Source organism: Schistocerca nitens, chromosome 2 (genome assembly GCF_023898315.1).
Source record: "Schistocerca nitens isolate TAMUIC-IGC-003100 chromosome 2, iqSchNite1.1, whole genome shotgun sequence".
NCBI lineage: Eukaryota > Metazoa > Arthropoda > Insecta > Orthoptera > Acrididae > Schistocerca > Schistocerca nitens.
The window spans coordinates 768,990,815-769,015,155 of NC_064615.1; the positions used below are offsets into that span (position 1 = coordinate 768,990,815).

At 46.4% G+C, this 24,341-nt stretch overlaps 1 protein-coding gene across 1 annotated transcript in view; it reads right to left on the minus strand.

Moving 5' to 3' along the window:
- The window catches only part of LOC126234617 (Krueppel-like factor 16), a 207,174-nt gene that overhangs the window by 86,337 nt on the left and 96,496 nt on the right, over positions 1–24,341 (minus strand). The window contains exon 3 of the mRNA XM_049943343.1: positions 21,425–21,582. Within this exon, the coding sequence (XP_049799300.1) occupies positions 21,425–21,582 (158 nt within the window). The remainder of the gene's footprint in view (positions 1–21,424; positions 21,583–24,341) is intronic.

The following is a 24,341-nucleotide window of genomic DNA, read 5'->3' on the forward strand; positions in this document are numbered from 1 at the left end:
GATCTTTATGATTAATTACATAATTAGGACCGATCATTACTTCAGTTTTCCAATAAAAATAAATAAAGTACACTAACCTAAGTGTTGGGGAGTGCACTTGGGATTTCCAAACAGCGTTCAAACTCCTGGAAAGGTCACCATCATTTTTAATTTCCCAGCAATTGCTGGGCGAGGATTGGGGTGGGATGTCATCATAGCTCTGGGACAAAAGAATTCCTACCAAAAGTCGAAATTCCCGTCAATATTCGGAATTCCAGCCAAAATTCGAAATTCCCACCAATAGGGTAGGTGGGGGACAGGGAGGGATGGGGAGGCGGCAGAGAGCCACGTGCCAACTGAAGCAAACACATGACATCATCTGGGGTTGGTGGTGGGGATAGGGGTGGGGTAGTAGCTTATAAATGTCCTGAAGTCACATCGAGTGCGCTGTCAGATAATAAGTTCTTTATCGGAGAAAATGACCACTCAACATCTACGGAGGTAACTGGAGCAAATGTAAAACACTGAACTATTGTACGATCCATCTCTGCTGCGCTTGGAGAATTTGTGAAATGTTTCTAAGTTTGTGGCCGGCCGATGTGGCCGAGCGGTTCTAGGCATTTTAGTCTGGAACCGCGCGACCGCTACGGTCGCAGGTTCGAATCCTGCCTCGGGCACGGATGTGCGTGTTGTCCTTAGGTTAGTTAGGTTTAAGTAGTTCTAAGTTCTAGGGGACTGATGACCACAGCTGTTAAGTCCCATAGTGCTCAGAGCCATTTGAACCATTTTTGAACCAACGCTGACGATCATTTCGTAGGGGATGATGTGAACATACCACAATTTCCGAACTGACATCAAATTAGTTAACAGTTGCTATTGCACAGCTTTGAGAACCAATAAATGGTTTATACGTAAACTGAATGTGGAGGGGCGGAGGGGGGGGGGAGGAAAGGAAAGGGATTACTGATGTGAGCTGCATTGGGACATTAAGCGGATGTCTGACACTGGTGACTGTTTTTCGTGCTGAAATGAGCTGTGGCATGGTATCTGGCACTGGTGACTGTTTTTCGTGTTGAAATGGAACGCATTGAAAGGAATTGACTATTATTGTCGTAAGCTATCGATGGGGGATGATGTGAACATACCATAATTTCCGAACTGTAATCAGACATCAATTTCGTAAACAGTTGCTGCTGCACAAATTCGAGACACCACGCATTTGTGTCAGACAGAATCGATGTAGTATTTGGTGCACAGGATAGTAATTTCAGCCTCTATGGAAATGGCGTAAACGTACCATAATTTCCGAACCGTAATTAGACCTGAATTTCGTAAACAGTTGCCCTTATGCACCGTCAGAAACCTCTAATGGTTTGTAGCAGACAGAATCGATGTTGTATTTGATGTACAAAGTAGCACCTGCACTCTCTTGCAGTTTGAGACCATTGTGTTTGGAACTTCGCAATCACATCATCATCCCCACCATTGAGTAACTATTCTTTAGCGAGATGTTTATATCAGATTTGGGTCGTTCTGCTGGCTCAACTGTAAAGTTAAGCACTACTGTTTCACGGAATAAACATCCACACATCTCTGAAGTGCTTTGTAATTTGTGGAATTGAAGTGGTATTTCTTTCATGGTCATTTCCCAAGAGAGAGATGCAATTAGGATCTTTCCTGCTGAACAAACCACCCTGAAAATTTTACATATGCTTCTATTGTATAACCCCTTCAAAAACATACCCTGCCATCAAACAGAAGTTCCATCGCCCGTCAAACGATTATGCTCAGGGAAACCTTTCATAGTTAACCTGCAAAATGCTTGAGCTTCTAAGTACAGCTCTTACTGTAAAATAATACCAATTAAGGAATGGATTCTGTGTTTTGCGTGACAAAATTCAAAATGTATCAGTGCCATCATCAAAATCCTCTTCTCGTGTAACACATCATCAGCGCTGTAATGTATAATCATATGTAAAATTCGACCGGCTGTGGTGAATGGATGTACACTATGTGATCAAAAGTATCTGGACACCCCAAAAAACATACGGTTTTCATATTAGGTGCATTGTGCTGTTGCCTTCTGCCAGGTACTCAATATCAGCGATCTCAGTAGTCATTAGACATCGTGAGAGGGCAGAACGGGGCGCTCCACACAACTCACGGACTTCGTGGTCAGGTGCTTGGGTGTCACTTGTGCCAGACGTCTGTACGCGAGATTTCCACACTCTTAAACATACCTAAGTCCACTATTTCCGATCTGATAGTAAGTGGAAACGTGAAGGGACACGTACAGCACAAAAGCGTACAGGCCGACCTTGTCTGTTGACTAACAGAGACCACCGATAGTTGACAAGGAGTGCCAAACTTTATCACGGTGCACTGCAAGAACTGTGACAGTTAGGCGGGAGGTGAGGAAACTTGGATTTCATGGTCGAGCGGCTGCTCTATAGCCACACATCACGCCGGTAAATGCCAAACGACGCCTCGCTAGGTGTAAGGAGCGTAAACATTGGATGATTGAACACTGGAAAAACGTTGTGTGGAGCGACAAATCACGGTACACAATGTGGCGATCCGATGGCAGGGTGTGGGTATGGCGAATGCCCGGTGAATGTCATCTGCCAGCGTATGTAGTGTCAACAGCAAAATTCGGAGGCGGTAGTGTTACGGTGTGGTCGTGTTTTTCATGGAGGGGGCTTGCACCCCTTGTTGTTTTGCTTGGCACTATCACAGCACAGGCCTACATTGATGTTTTAAGCACCTTCTTGCTTCCCACTGGCGAAGAGCAATTCGGGGATGGCGACTGCATCTTTCAACACGATGGAGCACTTGTTCATAATGCACAGCCTGCGGCTGAGTGGTTACACGACAATAACATCCCTGTAATGGACTGGCGTGCACAGAATCCTGACCTGTATCCTACAGAACACCTTTGAGATGGTTTGTAATGCCGACTTTGTGCCAGGCCTCACCGACCGACATCGATACCTCTCCTCAGTGCAGCGCTCCGTGAAGAATGGGCTGCTACTCCCCAAGAAACCTTCCAGCACCTGATTGAACGTATGCTTGCGAGACTGGAAGCTGTCATCAAGGTTAAGGGTGGGCCAACACCATACTGAATTCCAGCATTACCGATGGAGGGCGCCACGAACTTGTAAGTCATTTTCAGCCAGGTGTCCGGATACTTTTGATCACATAGTGTATGTGACCGGCTTGCGTAAAGGGGTGAATCCAGGCGCTTGCCGCCAGCCGCTTTGTGCCGAACCGTGTGTGAATCACTTAACTGTCGTCTATTTACAGAAACTCACCGCGTTTCCACCTCGCACTAAGAGACTGTGCTGGAGGCTACTGACTGCATATTACATTCACTATACGGCCAAGAATCTCACTCCGCTTCCTGGATACGCTTCGCTTAACGCACGCCTCTCTTCAGGAATTTCTGAGACGATGCAAATAGAGGTTATGCAGGGTCGGACAAATAAAAGTGGTCCGGAGAACAGGGTTCCAGGGTACAAAGAAACACAGCAGAGGAAGGGATATACAGAACTAGGCTGACTGTAGCAGATGTCGAAAGTGACAACAATTTTTCTCTTGGCACTTTTGGGCCCTGATCAGCAAGTTGCTGGAGGCAGATCGAAGCTGGACTGCTGGAATTGCTGCAGTCTCATCCGAAATGTTCTGCTGCAGTTCTGGAAGACTATGAGGGTGTTACGACACACCTTAGACTTTAAGGCTCCCCACACAAAGTAATCGGACTCTGACACGCCAGGTGACCTGCGTGGCTAGCTAGGGCCGCGACCAGGCCGACCTCTGCTAACAACTCCGTCAGGCGTGAAAATTATGTACATGTGCTCCAAGGTTCGACCGGCTGTATGGGCAGTTGCTCCATCCTGTTGGAAGTAATTGTAGGTATTTTCCTCCTCCGTTAATGCTGCCACAAATGGAATCCACTAGTCCGATCCACTTTTATTTGTTCCTTCCTGTAAATATCACCAGAGCCGCATATCCCGATGATGCAAAGTTCCACTTTGTGACGAAGAAGGTGGTCTTCCCATAAAAATACCTGTATTCGATGGAAAGACTCAACGAAACCACATTACCCGACAAAAGGCATTCTCTAGTAAACTAACAGGCACCGCCGTAATGGATGCAGAGTGTGAGCACGCTGTGAATGCTTGGCAGGAGTTCAGTATCACTAATTACGCGAAGATTCAAAATTGCACATTAATACCGATGTACACCTACTCGCAGACATCTTCAAGAAGTTCCTGAGAGTGTGCCTGAGCACATCCTCTCTGGAGTCTTTCTTCTATTTAACTGCGCCTGGACTTTCGAGGGACGCAATGTTAAGGAAGACGCGTGTCAAATGGAATTGATGAGCGATGTCGACATGCTGCTCATCTTCGAACGCGGCATTCGCAGGGGACTTTGCCAGTGTGTGCACAGGTACGCCACGGTGAATAACCCGTGAATGAGTGGGCAGGATGTGATTGTGCAGAGAGTGAAACGCTGACTTAGGACTTGAATAAAATGGAGAAATCGATGACTACATTATTCTTATAGTTGGCAGCAAATAGCTTAAACATATCAGATAGCAAAACTTCGAGTACTTATATTTTCCAGGCAGCGGGTAACAGACTCTTCACTATCATTTGACTTTCACACTGTGATCATTACTCAGATTCTGGACTGCGATTAGCGTGTGCCGTCACTCTTGGCTCGAGTTCAGCAGTACGTTCAAGGTAACAGACAAGCACAAAATACTTACCTTTGCTGTCGATGATCTCGTAGGAGTCGAAATTTGTATTTCTTGACGGTATTTTTGTTCTGTCGTTGCAACTACAAAAATTAGTGATTTTTTTTCACCAGACGCGTTTCGCTTTATTGAGGTAAAGCATCATCAGTGGTCTGTAATTAAGTTATTTACATTTTGATTTGCTTTTAGATAGGAAAACAGTTCGTTACGAATAAATTGATTTGTACTAACGGCGATTTTCGGTTGATTTCTCGCTTACATTGTGAAATGCTGTCTGCTAGCACATCGTTTTTTTTTCTGCGTTAGACACTGATAATTTTGGTCTAATTTTTAGTTGTTCTGCAACACTATGCATTTCTTATGTTTTCCACAACACACTTTTCTGCACGCCACTGTATTCTGTTTGTTTTGTACTTCTAAGTATGTGTTGTGGTTTGTTTTTTGTAGTGTTGCCAACGTAACCTTTCCACTACTTTGTCTTTGACCTACAACTTTTTTTTAGTTAGATTATTGTATTTGTGTAATTATTCAATAATCTTCATGATTTATTTAAACATCTTGCTTCACATACATCTGAGGATCATTAAAGTTTCAATATTAGCGCTACCACTGCGCAACGCTACAACATATGTATACTTCGCAAAAGTAAAAATGGTTCAAGTGGCTCTGAGCACTATGGGACTTAACAGCTACGGTCATCAGTCCCCTAGAACTTAGAACTACTTAAACCTAACTAACCTAAGGACATCACACACATCCATGCCCGAGGCAGGATTCGAACCTGCGACCGTAGCAGTCGCGCGGTTCCGGACTGAGCTCCTAGAACCGCGAGACCACCGCGGCCGGCTCGCAAATGTACATCCGTCTTCTAACGCATCTACCCATCGACTCTCCTTCCAGGTTTCCAGTGGCAAACAAATCGCACTTAGTCCAGAGTCAATACCACTTTTGCGTTTTAATTTCTTTACGTATTCACTACAACTGTTTTGATTTATGACAAACATTAAGCAGATCTTGGTAATTTTAAAGTAATATTTCTACTTCTTCACAATGAGTAAAACCTATAAAACCATAATTTAGAGTGCTTGTTTTGAACAGTTCATGGAACTGGATCTCGGTGGTTGCTGTTGATACTCGCAAAATCAAAATTACACCTCAATGATGTCTTTTCTCTGAACAGGGCTTTTCAGGTTCCGCATATTGTTCTGTGTTACAGAGACTTGAGAATGTTTTATACTTTCGCTCTGAAATGCAATTTACGTATTTCTTACTTAGATTTTATCCCAGTTCAACAGTTCTGACATGATATAAAATACATTGTGTTTACTCGGTCCTCTAAACTTCCAAGTGAAATAGAAATTAGACAAATACAATAAATCTTTATAAATATCTAATTTTAATATATGTATCTTTCCTAATTTTAATATATGTATTCTTTCCTAGTTTGGATGACTTTACGAATTTTGATACACCGCATGGTCATTGTCTAAGGAAATCAAGTATTGGCCACTACTAAATTGCTTCTCAAGGTATTATATTTCGATATGAATACGTCATAAAAATGGTTGTAATTACCTTTCGTTAGAAACGTTGTTATTATTTACTGAAAGGAGACTGTACGTTACAAAATTGTACACTATTTAATCAAAAGTATCCAGACACGTGTTATGGACATTAATATGGGGGGTGTCCACTCATCGCCTTTGTAACAGTCTAAACTCCGCTGGGGACACTTTCAATAAGGTGTCTGAATATTTGTAGAGGAATGGCAGCCCATTCTCCCTCAAGAGTCGAAACCAGAAAAGGTAGAGATGTTGGACGCTAGGGTCTGGAGAGAAGTCAACATTCTAATTCATCTCAAAGGAATTCCATTGGGTTCATGTTGAAACTCTGGGCAGGTCAGTTCAGGTCGAAACTCGGGAAGACAAGTCCACTTCAAGAATGTTATCGTCCACAAACCATTGGCTCACAAATGCTGCTTCATGACAGGGTGCATTGTCATGCTGATACAAGCAATCCGAATTGTTCCACTACGCTCCACAGTACATAGTGCAGTAAAATGTGTTCAAATCCTTCACATTTAGCGCTTTGTTAAGCCCAATGTGAGTACCACATCCTAGCTACGAAAAACACCCCATACTGTAACACCACCTTTTCCGTACTTCAGTGACGGCGCTATACTTGATGGTGAGATTATGTTCTCCAGACATTCGCCATATCTAAACTCTTCCATCGGATTGCCACAGAGTCTAGCGTAATTCATTAATCCACGTCACTCGCTTTCAATCACTCACTGTCCACTTGCGTCGTTCATTACACCAAGTTAAGAGTCGCTTAACAATGACAGCAGAAATATGTGGCTTAGGAGGAGCTGCTTGACCGCTGTACCCCATCCTTTTTAGCTCTGTACACGCAGTCATTGTGCCAGCATTTTGAAATTCACGAGTGAGACATCCTCCTGCGAATTTTTACAACCAACCTTCACAATTCTTGACGGTGCCAGTCTGTCAGTACACAAGGTCTTAGTTTACCTGCGGTTCTTTCTTCGCGTTTCCACTCCACAGTCACATCAACGGCAGCCAACTTGGGCAGCTTTAGAAAGGTTGAAATGTCGCTGATGGATGAGTTACTCTCGTGACATCCAGTGATTAGTTCGCTGAGCTGCCCTGACCGACGCATTCAACTTTTACTGTTTCTCTGCTCACAACACAGCACTCCCCCCTCCTTTTACATTGCTGGATTCGCATCTTTTGATATTTAGTGCTCAGTTTCGTGTCTGCATGTTTTTAGTATAGCGGTTGGTTGATAGTGTATAAGAATAAATATCGAAGGTAGTGTTCCAATGTGTATTTCTTCGTCTATGGTTATTTTTTGTCGTCATTTAAGCGCACAAACTTCTACGGTGATACCAGACACACACTTAACGGTATTATACTATCCGAGAAACTATCTAATCCAGTACTGCAGTATCTGGTATTCGGTTTAAGTGGTGAATTATGTTGGTATTTTCACTGACAACTATCTCCGACTGTGAAACACCGTTATCTCTCAGGAAATTTACGAAGTTAACTAACTGATTTCAACGCGAGAACAGACCAGATAGACAGAGTAACGATATGCTGTGCTTTAGTGCAGCACAGTTTCGAATACATGTGCTATCTTTGGCTTATGGTTCAGATTCAATATTACGCAGCCTTGTTGAATACCAAAAATGTGTTGGTGCCATAATATTCACGTCAACAATTCCCTGCTTCATGCGCGACACCAACATCTCAGTATGACATTCTTACTGGAATGAGCCTAGTTTACAGAAGATAATTTGTTAGTAAATACTCAAGTGCCAACAGGCCTGTGTTTTAATTCAAAATATTGGTTTGGTTTTGTTTTGCTTTGGGGCGCAAAAACAACTGGGGCCATACGCGCCCAAGTCAAAACTTTAGAACACGAATTCAGAGAGGAGTTAAAAAAAGACTATACGTCAGTCCCAACTGACACAATAAAAGTCAGCTAAAAACAGGCACTTCGAAAAAGGGCTAAAAAAGACACCATACAGAAACGGAGGTCCAAAACTAAAAATTAAATGGCCTTCACCACATTGCTTTGGCAGATAAAAAGTAAGACGTGGTCAACAGCTCGCACGTCACTTGCTAAAAAGGCCGATAACTCAGACAACAAACCCAAACGGTAAAATAAAAGGTTAAAAAATGCTCATTCCATCAGGAAGTGGTGGACAGTTAAAACCTGAGTGCAATGTGTACAAAGTGGTGGGGTAGCGTCACTTAGCAAATGATGATGGCTAAAAAGGCTGAAACACCCTCCTCCTGGTGGGAGGGCCGAGAGGAGGTCGTCAAGGCGCTGGGAGAGGCTTAATAAGCCGGAGCTTATTCCTGTGAAGGGAGGACCATTGGCGATGCCAAAGGGACACCACCTCCTGACAGACTGCAACTCAGAGATCATCGGAGGGAATACAGATACTTGCAGGCTGAGGTACGTGGACTGCAGCTTTGGCAGCAGTGTCTGCAGACTCGTTTCCTGGCGGACCGACATGACTAGGAACCCACAGAAACATTACACTGGTTCCACCAAGGGATGGGCAGTGAACAGCGCACATAGACTTTGAAGGGCTCTGAGTGAGTCTGAGCAGAGGACACAATTGAAAAGGCTGTGTCGCCGGATGTACTCCGTGGCCTGATACAAGGCGAAGAGCTCGGCTGTAAATACTGAGGAGTGTGCCGGAAGCCGATATCGAAATACACAGGTGCCAATGACGAAGGCACACCCGACCCCGCGGTCAGTCTGAGAGCCATCATTGTATACAAAGGTACCATCGTGAAGTTCCATGCGAAGGTCGTTAAACTGAAGGCGATAGACCGAGGCTGGAATAGTGTCCTTAGGAAGAGAATGAAGGCCAAGGTTAACACTGGCCGCTTCACGAAACCAAGGCGGTGAAGGGTTCACACCCACCAAAAAAGGTGCAGGTACTGTAAAGTTAAGCCGCTGTAGCAAGTGCCAAAAGCGGACTCCATGAGGTAACAGAGAAGAAGGACAAGCCCCATACTGACGATCAAAGGAATCATCAAAGAAGGAGACATAGGATGGGTGGCCAAGCACGGCAGACATACAGCATGCATACCTGCTGAGGAGACAGTGGTAGCTCAGCAGCTTCAGCATACAGACTCAACCGGGCTGGAGTAAAATGCGCCCGTGACCAAACGGATGCCACGATGGTGGATAGTGTTGAGACGGCGTAAGAGGGATGGGTGTGCAGACGCATAAACAAAGCACCCATAGTCGAGTTTCGAACGGACAAGGGAACGGTACAAACGGAGGAGGGTGGTTCGGTCGGCACCCCAGCAAGTGCCATTGAGGACACGTAGGACATTGAGGAGCCCCGTACAGAGGGCTACCAGGTAAGATACATGGGAGGACCAAGAGAATTTCCTATCGAGCATGAATGAGCCCCAGGAGTTTCATATTTTCAATGAACGGAAGGGCAACAGGCCCAAGATGTAAAGTTGGTGGGAGTAACCACTTGCGTCGCCAGAAATTCATACACACGGTTTGTCAGTGGAAAAGCGAAAGCCATTGTCGATGCTCCAGGAATAAGGACGATCAAGACACCGCTGAAGACGCGGTTCTAGGAGCTCAGTCCGGAACCGCGCGACTGCTACGGTCGCAGGTTCGAATCCTGCCTCGGGCATGGATGTGTGTGCAATAGATGGCAAAATCGTCAACAAAAAGGGAGCCGGAGGTGCCCGAGGAGACAGGCTGTTATAGGGTTAATGGCGTTGGCAAAGAGGATGAGACACAGGACGGAACCTTGAGGCACACCGTTTTCCTGTATAAAGGTGTGCGACAAGTTAGAACCCCCACGCACCTTGAAAACTCGATCTTGTAAAAATGCCTGAAGGAAACAGGGCAGGCGGCCACGGAAGCCCCACGTGTAAAGAGTACAGAGGATACCAGTTCTCCAGCAGGTGTCATAGGCCATCTCCAAATCGAAAAACGCGGTCACCGTCTGGGATTTCCGCAGAAAACCATTTACCACATGGGTGGACAAAGTAACGAGATGGTCAACTGCAGAACGCTGTGCTCGAAATCCACACTGTGCATTCGTCAGTAAATTGCGAGACAAGAGACACCATACCAGCCGGACATGAATCATACGTTCCATCAGCTTGCGAACGCAATTGGTAAGAGAGATGGGGCGGTAGCCAGAAGGAAGGTTTTTGTCCTTACCGGGCTTAGGTATGGGTATGACGGTGGCTTCGACCCCGCGTCCGGGAAACGTGCCCTCTGCCCAGATGCGGTTGTACGTGTTACGCACAAAGTGCTTGCCCGCAAGAGAAAGGCTTTGGTGTGACGTCACGCGTACTGGACTACTGTTGAAATTGCTCGTCAATATTTTATAAAGTTTTAGTCTTCAGTTACTTTTTTAGGTTTATTTGTGTTAATATTTGCTGCAAAAGTAACTTATCAGTAAATTTTCATTAATCTCAGTCTTTCTTCCTGTGTTATTGACTCGAGTGGTCTGCTATTCGTGAGTGTGCTTACGTCGTCTGTCCAAGTCTCACGTCTCAGTACTGTGTTTACATTCTGCGGCGTGCAGTTGCTGCTGTAGCGGTTGTAAAGCTAAGTACTGATAAAGTTATTTGTGCACTGTTATACAGTTATTAAATTTAATAGTTTTAAGCGATGTTTCTCACTGCTTGTGGCGGAAAACGATTTAATAAACTTTTGGAAACATTTGTTCGCTGTGTTTTTTTTTTTTGTAGTTTTCTGTGCGTTGAAGTCGTTTAGTAAATTTCGTGCTTTAGTTTTCAGCTGACGTTTCTCACTGTTTCTAGTGAAATATTTGAGTCAAATTTTCATTCAGTGTTTTAACGTCTATGAGTGTTCCAGCGGCCGCTTGAATTTTTTTGTTTTAGCTAATAATTTTGTCAAGTTTTGTTGGTATTGGTATTAGCTGTGGTGTAGTAGTATTAATACAAGTAGTTGCTTTCTCAATAGACAGAGAATTTCGAGACTGCTATTGTTAGTTCTATAAATAGTTCTACTGGTGTAACTGAACTTAAGTAATGTAGACTTATAGTTTTTTTCAGTAACTGTAAAAGTTGACAATGAGTGAGAAGTGTGGGCTCTGTCGTAGGTTTGTGAGTAGTGGATTATGGTGTGGGAGTTGTTCAAAGTGTTTTCATCGGGGGGGGGGGGGGGATGCAGTAGGGAAGCCAGTGGACATTCCAGCGAGAGCCCCTCCTGGGAATGCAGAATCTGTAGTAGAAATAAGTTGACAGAGGAGCAGGAGCGTAAGATCTATGCCCTTCATGTGCAGTTACAACGCACAAAGGAGGAACCAGATAGGGTGAGGAGGGTGAAAGGTGGTGGGGAATGGGAACTGGCAGTTGGCAAGAAGGCAGCTAGAAGGAGGAGGTATTCAGACAGTTATACTTTGGGTATCTGCAATAGATTTGACCAACTGTCAGAGATAAGTGGAGAGGAGCCTCTTGTAGCTGTAGATGTAGGGAACATGCAGCAGTCCTCAGCAGTTAGGAGGCTTAGGTCAGATGCAAAGTCTAACAGAAAGAAGAAGGTTCTGCTGCTAAGTAGTGCACACAGTGGAGGTGTGGGCCAGCACTTGCAGGAAGTGTTGGAATATGATGTAGGTGGTGACCTGGTAAAGATAGCTACTCAAACTGGTGGCAATAATGTGTTTCAGCGTCATGATCGGCCTCATCTTAATGTGGCTGTTAGGCGTATCAACTTGGGGCTGGAGAGGGCGCTGATGGCAGAGGGCATGGGTCACATTTCAGTGGTGCCAGTTGAGTCTGTCAGTAGATCGGGTTTCGCTAGGCATGGCCTGCACCTCAATAGGCATGGGCAGGGGAGGCTGGCAAAGCTTATAGGTGACAGTGTAGTGGGTGGTGGTGGGATCACTCATGGAAGAATTCCTGTAGTAGATGGTGTTAGAGCTGCAGCTTTTTTAGACTGAAGCCAGCTGATTGGTACACCTGCTTAAAGGAAGTCTCTCTAACTAAGGGCTCACCTTCAGAGGATGTCATGTTTCCAAGGAGAGAAGGAATTAGCATATTTCATCAAAATATAAGAAGTATTAGAGATAAAGTTAGTGAACTGCTCATAGATGACTCCGAAATTACTGGTATATCGGAGCACCGCTAAATAATTTGACAATTCAGAGGCTTCCTTTACCAGGATACGGATTAGCTGGCTGTTTTTCAAGGAGTTCCTTGCGGAGTGGGGTAGTGGCTATGTACGTAAAAAACAGTATTCCATTTGAGTCCATAGACGTATCACGGCACTGTACTGAACAGATATCTGAATGTTGTGCAGCGGCAGTTGAATTTAGGGAAACTAAACTTCTAATTGTTGTTGCTTATAGGTCCCCTAACTCTGACTTCAGAGCATTTCTGCTCAAGCTAGAGAGTTTCTTGATTCACTTTGTAGGAAGTACTAGAAACTAGTTAGAGGTGGTGACTTCGATATAAATTTTGTATATGATGCTGCAAGATAAATGTTGGTAGGTCTCATAAATTCATACGATCTGATGCAGATTGTATTTTTTCCAACTAGGGTGCAGGGGAACAGTAGCAGCCATAGACAATATTTTTATTCATTCTTCATTACTAGATGGGCATTCTGTTAGTAAAAGGATGAATGGCCATTCAGACGTTGATGCAGAAATTTTAACACTAAAAGGTTTTTGTACTCAAACAAATGTCACATATAATTACAAACTATGTATGAAAGTTAATCCATCAAGGAGCAAGAGTGGTTGAATGTTTATAGTGCCGATAACATAGATGATAAATATAAAGCTTTACTTAACACATTTCTCATGCCCTTTGAGAGTTGCTTTCCATTAGAACGTTCTAAACAGGGTTACTAGCAGTAAAAGGCAGCCTGGGGCGTCTGACTAGTGGGATAAGGATATCATGTAGAACAAAGCGGGAATTATATCAATGACAACTGTGCGCACACGCCGCTGTTTTCGGTCGTTAAGTAAAGGCCGTCGGCCACTGCGTTGTCTATGATGAGTGGTATAGCCTGAAATTAGGTATGCTCGGCACAGCCTTGACACTGTGGATCTCGGAATACTGAATTCCCTAATGATTTCCCAAACAGAATTGCCCACGCGTCTTGTTCAAACTCCCATTCTACGTTTAAAGTCTATTAATTTCCCGTCGTGCGGTCACAATCACGTCGGAAGCCTTTTCATATGAATCATCTGAGTCCAAATGATAGCTCCGCCAATGCACTGCCCCTTTAAACTTTGTATACGTGATAATATCGCCATCTATATAATTGCATATCGCTGTTCTATGACCTTTGTCATCTCAGTGTAATCGCGAAATTTTTTGGCGCAATAAAATTACATTTGTAAACAACTGCAGATGACAAGCAACATAACAATGTAAAAAAAGGTTCTACGGAACCTAATAGTCCAGAAAATAAGGTATTAAACACAACGGACATTCTTTTTTTTATGTCGATCCTCATTAGTGATGGTTTGCGGGGCTTCGGCCATTCACTTACATTATGAAACCAAACACCTACAGCAGTCGTTTTGATGTTATGTTATTATGTTGTGACCAGACCTTAAATGACGCTGAGGGGGTGAATTACAGTCGTATACACTATCCCATCAGTGGCCAACATCTATGAACTGGCTTCTGTAGAATATTGTTGGACAAAACTGTTAAGGCTCTCGTGGCCATTTGTTGAGAAACTGTCTGTTGGCTTCTCTCTCGGGTTCTTCGGCCGACCTTCGTCAGATGATTTTTCTGGCGTTTCGCCAGCACGAGTGGCTGCCATTGTCAAAATTCCACCCTCCATTGCCGGTGGTGGACTGCAGCCGAGCTCGCGTCCGCAGACTATGTGTACCTGGCCCGCCAACGTCCGAGGGCTTCTCCGCAGTCATTTCCGGCGCGGTTCTCCTCTTGGTATGTGCAACGAATGCTCGCTGCAGCACGAGAAGCCAGGATCCGTTTACCTTGAGTCTTTCTTCTTTCTTATTGAAGCTATTTTCGCGTATTTCTATAGCTTCTCAGAATAAGCGGGTGTGATAGGTCTTCTCTACAGCCAGAACTTTCGTGTCGGCGAATTTATTACTTGGTCGGTCTCACACAGCGCGTGCTCTGCCACGGCCGATTTCTCCACCTGCGCCAAACTGGGATGTCGCTTATGTTCTGTGATCCTGGTGTTGATTGATCGTGCAGTCATTACAACTAACTTTTCCCGACATTGCAAGTGGGTCCCTTTTTTCCTTTGCCGATCTGAGACACTATTTGATCTTCTCCCTGTTGCGGTACCGATATGAAGGTGCTACACCGAAGTTCTTGAAATGTAAACGCCTTTTCACCACCTCCCTAGCACATCATACCTACGACACAATGGAACGAGCTTTTCTTCGTGAGCGATTTCACACAACACGGAGATGCTTAGCAAGGACGGATGAGAAATTTTTGGACACTTTTTTTATCAACTAAGTAGCAGAATGCATCGACACGACTGGGACAAGATCGACTCGAGCGCTGCACTGAGTGACACAAGAAAATGTTTGCAAGATGCCAGAAGCAGACTGACAAGTCACGCACTTTGGTCAACCTCACTGAACGACAGTTGACCGAAGAGGAAGAATCTGTCCTTCAAAAAGGAGTGAATTTCGCTATCATCGCAAGAATTATACCTATGGAGGAGTTGCTAATACCGAAGCGGCCATTCGGACTCTTCCTTGTGAAAGAGCCAAGATATTGTGCCGAGAAAACCACCACCTTTCAAGCTGAAGAAAGAAGAGACAGAAGCTATTAAGGATCTTAACGCCGACAAGAGTACGTTGGTACTGCCTGCCGATAAGGGGAATGCGACCGTCGTAATGAAGATCGAGGATTATAAGCAGAAGATCCTGGACCTATTAGATCCGACGACGTAATAAAAACTAAGCACAGATCCGACGCAGCGTATCACACGGAATACGAATCGATTAATCAAGGCGTCTTCTCGGCCGGCCGACATGCAGAGGAACCTGCGCAACACAGAAGCCCTACCAACTCGGCTGTATGGATTACCCAAGAACCACAAGAAGCACGTTCCACTAAGACCGATTGTAATTGCTCCTGGTTCAGCGCCGTACAAACTGCCAAAACACTTGACATCTCTGCTCCAGCCGCACGTGGGGAAGAGTGACACGTACATAAAGGATTCAGGACACATTATTGAAAAGCTGAAGAAACTAAAACTTGCACCAAACGGCATCCCGGTCAGCTTTGATGTTGTTTCTTTGTTTACGAAAGTGCCACTCAGTGACTCTCTGGAGCACATCGGTTCCATTTTCCCGCTAGACATCACAAAGCCCTTTCATGCACGTCTCACCACGAGCTGTTTCACGTGGAATAGTAACTTCTACTAACAGCTGGAAGGCGTCGCCGTGGATAGTCCTCTTAGTCCAGTGGTGGCCAACTTCTTCATGGAACATTTCGAAGTACAGGCACTGGACTTGAACTTGTAAATCTAAGTTGTGGTACAAATACGTCGATGATACCTTTGTTGTGTGGAACCATGGTGAAGAACAGCTCGGTGACTTCCTAAGAACCGAGCGAGGTGGCGCAGTGGTTAGCACACTGGACTCGCATTCGGGACGACGACTGTTCAATCCCGCGTCCGGCCATCCTGATTTAGGTTTTCCGTGATTTCCCTAAATCGCTCCAGGGAAATGCCGGGATGGTTCCTTTGAAAGGGCACGGCCGACTTCCTTCCCCGTCCTTCCCTAATCCGATGAGACCGATGACCTCGCTGTCTGGTCTCCTCCCCCAAAAAACAACCCAACCCAAATTCCTAAGACACTTGAACAGCCTCCATGCCAATATGAAATTTACCATGGAAGAAGAAAAGGATAAAAGACTACCATTTCTAGATGTGCTGGTCACAAGGGATGGTGAAAATATGGGACACAGTGTGCATCGAAAATCGACACACACGGACCACACCTGGACAAACTATCAAATCACCATGCGAGTCAGAAAAGAGGCAAGATTAGTACGATCATAACGCGAGCAAGACGAATATGCGACACCTGGAAAGTGTTCTGAGGAACAATGGGTACTCCACAAGTTATATTAGAAGTATAACAGAGTCAAACACTCGGAAAAGTGGCAAATCAGAAAAACAAATGTCGGGTGCGGCCTTTTTGCCGTACTCTCCCAAAGTGACGCACAGAATCGACCGTATATTCAGCAAACACGGCGTAAAGACTATTTACAAACAGACGGAGAAGATCAAAGAGGGTCTCACATCGGCAAAGGATAAATGGGACCTACTTGCAATGTCGCGAGTGTACCATGCACAAGCGAAAAGTTTATGTTGGAATGACTGGACGATCAATCAACACCAGGCTCAAAGAACATAAGCGACATTGCAGGTTGGGGCAGGTGGAGAAATCGGCTGTGACGAAGCACGCGCTGTGTGAGGCCGACCACATAGTAAAATTCGCCGACACTGAAGTTCTGGTTGTAGAGACATGACATTGCCAGTAATCAACAGTAAAATTAATACAAGAAATGTATGCTAATTTATTCTATTTATTAAAAATAGTAAATAACATAGTAATATCATTTGTACTTAGATCTAAGCAAATTACTGCTCCATCTGGGACTGGCTCGAAGTTGTTCTGGCGCCTTCCTGGAACAGCCCGGTAGAGGGAAACTTACTTTCACTAAAACCTCTCCTATAATCTATTAGCTTCTTCTTAAATTTTTAAATTGTTTCTGTTTTCCTTTCCTCAATTTATTTTCATTTTACTCTAGTACCAACGTATTACTGTTACTCTTGTTTTATAGCTCAAGAAAAAAAAGAGTTAGAAATGTGGAACAGTATATTGTAATATGCAAAACTGTAACATGTACGGCCTGCTTTTTAAAATAGGCAACGGCTCGTTTAACATGCAATAAATCAAATGAAATGAAACGAAATATAGAGAAAAGCTATCACACCCTCTTATTCAGAGAAGCTGTAGAAATACACGAAAACGAGAATAGCTTCAACAAGAAAGAAGAAAGACTCAAGGTGAACGGATCCTGGCTTCCAGTGCTGCAGCGAACGACCGTTGCAGCTAGCAAGAGGAGAACCGCATCGGAAATGACCGCAGAGAAAAATGGTTCAAATGGCTCTGAGCACTATGGGACTTAACATCTGAGGTCATCAGTCTCCTAGAACTTAGAACTACTTAAACCTAACTAACCTAAGGACATCACACACATCCATGCCTGAGGCAGGATTCGAGCCTGAGACCGTAGCGGTCGCGCGGTTCCGGACTGAAGCGCCTAGAACCGCTCGGCCACAACGGCCGGCTGACCGCAGAGAAGCCCTTGGATGTTTGCGCGCCAAGTACATATAGTGTGCGGTCGCGAGCTCGGCTCCAGCCTACCACCAGCAATGGTGGGTGAAACTTTGACAATGGCAGCCACTCGTGCTGGCGAAACGTCAGAAAAATCATCAGACCAACGTCAGCCGAAGAACCCGAAACAACAGCCAACCGGCAGTTGTCAGTATTGTTGGAGTTGGTAGTTGATGGCTGCAGATAGCATATCACTTTTACAATATTCTACGAAAGCCAGTTCGTAGATGTTACCAGTGATGGGATCGTGTATACGATTGGAGTACACCCCCTCAGCGTCAGTTAAGACCTGAAGATGGTGTGCTAAGTCAACAAAACCGTTTGTGGTATAATAACATCAAAACGACGGCTGTAGGTGTTTCATTCTATTACGTACAGACATAAAATGTTTCAGACCTAATTTTCGTTTCGAATATTTATTACTTAAAACGTGTTCGAATTTTACATATTTGAGTAAAAGTACCCACTGAAGAAGGAATAAAAGAGCTAAAACATGTTTACGCATTAAAATGAACGGTTGTTACCATAACAAGGGGACTTGGAATAAAGTACGAGGATCATTCAATAATTAAAGACACAAATTGGTCTGGGGAAAAAACTGTTTGTAGGGCAAGTTTGGCACTTTTATGGCTTTAAGTTGGCATCACTGGGATGAGCCCTGATTAGCTGATGTATCAACATTGTTTTGTTTATAACCTCAAAAATACATTTCAAGATGGCGAGTCCGCTTGAAACGTCGTCATTAGTTGAACAACGTTCTGTTATTCGATTTTACATGCTAAAGGCGAGAAACCAGTGAATATATACTGTGGACTGTCTTAAGTTTATGGTGAAGATTTTATGAATCGTGCAAATTTTTACAAGTGGGTAGAGCAGTTCAAAAATGGTCGCGACTCAGTGACTGACGAACAGCGTTCTGGCCGACCAGTTGCAGTTTCTACTCCCTCAGTTGTAAGTCGAATTGTTCTACTCCCTCAGTTGTAAGTCGAATTGATGACATTATTCGTGCCGATCCGGTTCTAGGCGCTTCAGTGTGGAACCGAGTGACCGCTACGGTCGCAGGTTCGAATCCTGTCTCGGGCATGGATGTGTGTGATGTCCTTAGGTTAGTTAGGTTTAAGTAGTTCTAAGTTCTAGGGGACTGATGACCACAGATGTTAAGTCCCATAGTGCTCGGAGCCATTTGAACCATTTCGTGCCGACCGCCGTGTGACTGTGGAAATGATAGCTAATAAGTTTCAAGTTAGTACTGGTACAGTTCATAACATTATCTGTAACAAGCTGAAGTACCGAAAAACATGTGCAAGATGGATCCCAAAGGAGTTGACGAAGCTAAACGAGGAAACAAGGTTAAGAGCGTGCACAGAGCTAAAGGAACATTATGAAAGAGAATGCGACTACTTCCTCAACAAAATTTTAACTTTTGATGAAACTTGGGTTCACTATTATGAGTCAGAATCAAAAAGACAAAGAATGGAGTGGAAGCACACCAACTCACCTGTCAAGAAAAAATTCAAACCCAAGCATCAGCAGGAAATGTCATATTGATGGTGTTTTGGTATGCTGAAGGTCCAATTTTTTGGGACTATTGCGAAGAGCAGCGTACGATGAACAGCCAATACTACTCGGATTTGCTTTTAAACAAGGTGAAGTCAGCCGTGAGAGAGAGACGTGGTGGATCTCAGAGGAGAGGTGTGATTCTCCAGCAAGACAACGCACGTCCTCATATTGCTCAACTAACCCGTGAAACCATCGACAAAATGGGCTGGGAAGTACTGCCTCATCCCCCTTACAGTCCTGATTTAGCGCCTAGTGATTTCCATTACTTTAGTGCACTGAAGGAGGCATTATGTGGGAAGAGGTTCGATGACAACCGAGGACGTGAAAAAGTTTGTGGGAAATTGGTTCAAACATCAATATAAAGAGTTCTTTGGAGCCGGAATTAAAAAAAAAAAAAAAAAAAAACTTGTAGCCTGTTGGAACAAGTGCATAAATGTTCAAGGGGATTATGTTGAAAAGTAGAAAAAGTATTGCGAGGTGCTGGTGTGGAGAAGAGTTTGTACCTCTTTAATTCTGACGAATTTTGCGTGAGAACGAGACGTGCACTCGACCCCCTCCTTACGTACCACCTAGTTAATTATGTGCACAGTGGTAACGAAGGGAAATGATGGTGGACCCTGCTAGTTGGTAAAATAAGTAGTGCACACTCAAAATAATTTAATAAAAAACGTAATCTACTCAGAAAGAAAGAGAACTTTATCATAATAAACAACAGGAAATGGGATTTTGCATATAACTACGAAATGATATGCTGATTAAGTATTACAATGAGATTTATTATACATCAGAACATAAATGCACATGATTGTCGACACAAACAGTAGGTTGAAGGGTAGGGTACACTGAACTATTATGAGAACAAGAGTTGGCTCGAGAACAAGAGGCTCCTACTCTCTGTGATGCAACAGATTGACGATAATGACTGGAGGTCCTAATGAATCAAATATTAATCTTCTGATTATATAGCAGTATCGCAATTACTAGTGAGAGCTCAAATGGGATCACGTGGAGAAAGAAGCAAGGTGGACTTGTAGCAAAGCGAGCGCTCGTGCTGCTGAGGGATTCAGAATAAAACTGATAAAGTACTACAATGCCAGAGCCGCAAAATACTGCACAAATACTGAAATCTGCAGCACGTCGTTGGTAGGCAGCGTCCTGGTGATGTAGGCGCCGACTTCTGCCGTGCAGAAACTCTGTGTCAACCCCTGGCCTTGAAGGCTGTCCGAAAAATTCTAAGTTCTTCCGAAAAAGAGCGTCTAAGTCGCAAGACCATCTGACTCCGACGAAGATCAGATCCCGAATCCACTGCCCGCGCAACGCAAGGGTGAAGCCGACATTGCTCTACTCGCTACTCTCCTCGAAAAACGCGAATCAGCATTCAGTTCTGATTCCAAAATTCCCCCACACTGTCTCAGAACATCAGTCGCGCAAATAGCGACCGTTCCCTCCAGTTTCGAGGAGGGCTTTATGACGTCAACTAGCCTCAGTTTAAGTTGACCAATCATGCCTCTGCTATTCATCTGAGGGCACTGAACTTGCCGTTTTACCGGCTACGAAAACAACCTGCCTACACCACCAGCCATCTGGTGCCAGCCACACCCAGCAGGGCACAGTTGACAAGTATTCTCAGAATCAAGAGTACAATGCAATCAGTCGGTGTCAGGAGTCTTCGATCCGGACGCGCCAGAACGGTAAACACATAAACTGTGGCGACACTCAGACGTCTCGCAGGTTGTTTCGCCCTGCATACAATAGGCGAAACTCGACCGACGTCAGTCGTTCCGCCAGGCGCTTAAGCCTATTGTACGAACCTCTCAGAATTCAGAGAAGTGCAGCCCCCAACCGGAAATGCAGTGTGCCGCGTCATCCGATGCTCGCCTCGCACAGGCCACCCAGGGAAGTAACCCAACATGTATAGGAATCAATTGAAAGGTATTTTTTGAGCTCTCAGTGCAAATACTCTCATTACACTAACCTTATTCGGTCTGTTACTACCGTGCAATGACATAGAACATTAATAAATTGATGAAAATGAGAGGAGACATGCAAAAGAGGGCATGGAACCTCTCAGTATTGTTTTGTAAAAATAAACGCTTTTTCCTCCAGAACAATTTGTCTCTTTAATTATTGAGTGACCTCGTAGTTTAGTTAATGAGGTAACAAGATTGAGAATCCTGTGAGCTGAGCACGAATAGTGTAGTAAGAGGAGCGGAGCGTACCTCAGGCAGCGGCAGCGGCGGGAAGTGCAGCAGGGCGCTCGTCTCATCGGCGTAGTCGCGGCACTCGGCGCTGCAGAACTGCGTCCACGCGGGCAGCGCCGGCGCCGGCGGCGGCAAAGTGGTCGGCCCGGCCACGCTCTCCGGCCACCACTCCTCACCTGCACCACAACAGATCAGTTACGTCTCAAATAAACAGCTGCATGCAGTATGTCAACTCTGAGTTGGTCTATCGGCTCCCTAGACCTGAATCGGCAGATTCCGGAAGGCTTTGGACGGTAGCTATTTGTTTTTGATCGCAAACGAAGTTGCCAAGCTAACAATTCTGTGCCACGCAACAATCCTTTCTTGTCTGCTGTGTCCCTATTTTCACTTTGTTCCGCAGTGTTTCCTTTCTGTGTGATTAGTGTTTGTTGTTTGCTGTGTTACTATTTTGTACTTCACTTGGTTTCGCGATGTTTCCTTTCTGTGTGACTAGTGTACGTACACTAACTGTTCAAAATATCTGGAAACCTGTTAGTGGACATTAACACTATGCCCTCCGGTGACACCACAGTGGTGTCGTGCGCGAAATAGCGGTCAACGGCCGACGACACCACAGTGGTGCCGTGTGCATGGTACTGCGCAGTGGCCGGCGACACCACAGTGGTGTCGTGTGCATAGTCCTGCGCAGTGGCTGGCAACACCACAGTGGTGCCGTGTGCATGGTACCGTGCAGTGGCCGGCGACACCACAGTGGTGTCGTGTCCATAGTCCTGCGCAGTGGCTGGCGACACCACAGTGGTGCCGTGTGCATGGTACCGCGCAGTGGCCGGCGACACCACAGTGGTGTCGTGTGCATAGTCCTGCGCAGTGGCTGGCGACACCACAGTGGTGCTGTGTGCATGGTACAGTGCAGTGGCCGGCGACACCACAGTGGTGTCGTGTCCATAGTCCTGCGCAGTGGCTGGCGACACCACAGTGGTGCCGTGTGCATGGTACCGCGCAGTGGCTGGCGACACCACAGTGGTGTCGTGTGCATAGTCCTGCGCAGTGGCTGGCGACACCACAGTGGTGCTGTGTGCATGGTACCGCGCAGTGGCCGGCGACACCACAGTGGTGTCATGTGCATAGTCCTGCGCAGTGGCTGGCGACACCACAGTGGTGCCGTGTGCATGGTACCGTGCAGTGGCCGGCGACACCACAGTGGTGTCGTGTGCATAGTCCTGTGCAGTAGCTGGCGACACCACAGTGGTGCCGTGTGCATGGTACGCGCAGTGGGCGGCGACACCACAGTGGTGTCGTGTACATAGTCCTGTGGAGTGACTGGCGACACCACAGTGGTGTCGTGTGCATGGTACCACGCAGTGGCCAGCCACACCACAGTGGTATCGTGTGCATAGTCCTGCGCAGTGGCTGGCGACACCACAGTGGTGCTGTGTGCATGGTACCGCGCAGTGGCCGGCGACACCACAGTGGTGTCATGTGCATAGTCCTGCGCAGTGGCTGGCGACACCACAGTGGTGTCGTGTGCATGGTACCGTGCAGTGGCTGGCGACACCACAGTGGTGTCGTGTGCATAGTCCTGTGCAGTGGCTGGCGACACCACAGTGGTGCCGTGTGCATGGTACGCGCAGTGGGGGGGGGGCACCACAGTGGTGTCGTGTACATAGTCCTGCGCAGTGGCTGGCGACACCACAGTGGTGCTGTGTGCATGGTACCGCGCAGTGGCCGGCGACACCACAGTGGTGTCGTGTGCATAGTCCTGCGCAGTGGCTGGCGACACCACAGTGGTGCCGTGTGCATGGTACCGTGCAGTGGCCGGCGACACCACAGTGGTGTCGTGTGCATAGTCCTGTGCAGTGGCTGGCGACACCACAGTGGTGCCGTGTGCATGGTACGCGCAGTGGGCGGCGACACCACAGTGGTGTCGTGTACATAGTCCTGTGGACTGGCTGGCGACACCACAGTGGTGTCGTGTGCATGGTACCACGCAGTGGCCAGCCACACCACAGTGGTGTCGTGTGCATAGTCCTGCGCAGTGGCTGGCGACACCACAGTGGTGCTGTGTGCATGGTACCGCGCAGTGGCCGGCGACACCACAGTGGTGTCATGTGCATAGTCCTGCGCAGTGGCTGGCGACACCACAGTGGTGCCGTGTGCATGGTACCGTGCAGTGGCCGGCGACACCACAGTGGTGTCGTGTGCATAGTCCTGTGCAGTGGCTGGCGACACCACAGTGGTGCCGTGTGCATGGTACGCGCAGTGGGGGGCGACACCACAGTAGTGTCGTGTACATAGTCTTGCGCAGTGGCTGGCGACACCACAGTGGTGCCGTGTGCATGGTACCGCGCAGTGGCTGGCGACACCACACTGGTGTCGTGTGCATAGTCCTGCGCGGTGGCTGGCGACACCACAGTGGTGCTGTGTGCATGGTACCGCGCAGTGGCCGGCGACACCACAGTGGTGTCGTGTGCATAGTCCTGCGCAGTGGCTGGCGACACCACAGTGGTGCCGTGTGCATGGTACCGTGCAGTGGCCGGCGACACCACAGTGGTGTCGTGTACATAGTCCTGTGGAGTGGCTGGCGACACCACAGTGGTGTCGTGTGCATGGTACCACGCAGTGGCCAGGCACACCACAGTGGTGTCGTGTGCATAGTATCGCTCAGTGGCCGGCGACACCACAGTGGTGCCGTGTGCATGGTACTGCGCAGTGGCCGGTGACACCACAGTGGTGTCGTGTGCATAGTCCTGCGCAGTGGCTGGCGACACCACAGTGGTGCCGTGTGCATGGTACCGTGCAGCGGCCGGCGACACCACAGTGGAGTCGTGTGCATAGTCCTGTGGAGTGGCTGGTGACACCACAGTGGTGTCGTGTGCATGGTACCGCGCAGTGGCCGGCGACACCACAGTGGTGTCGTGTGCATAGTCCTGTGGAG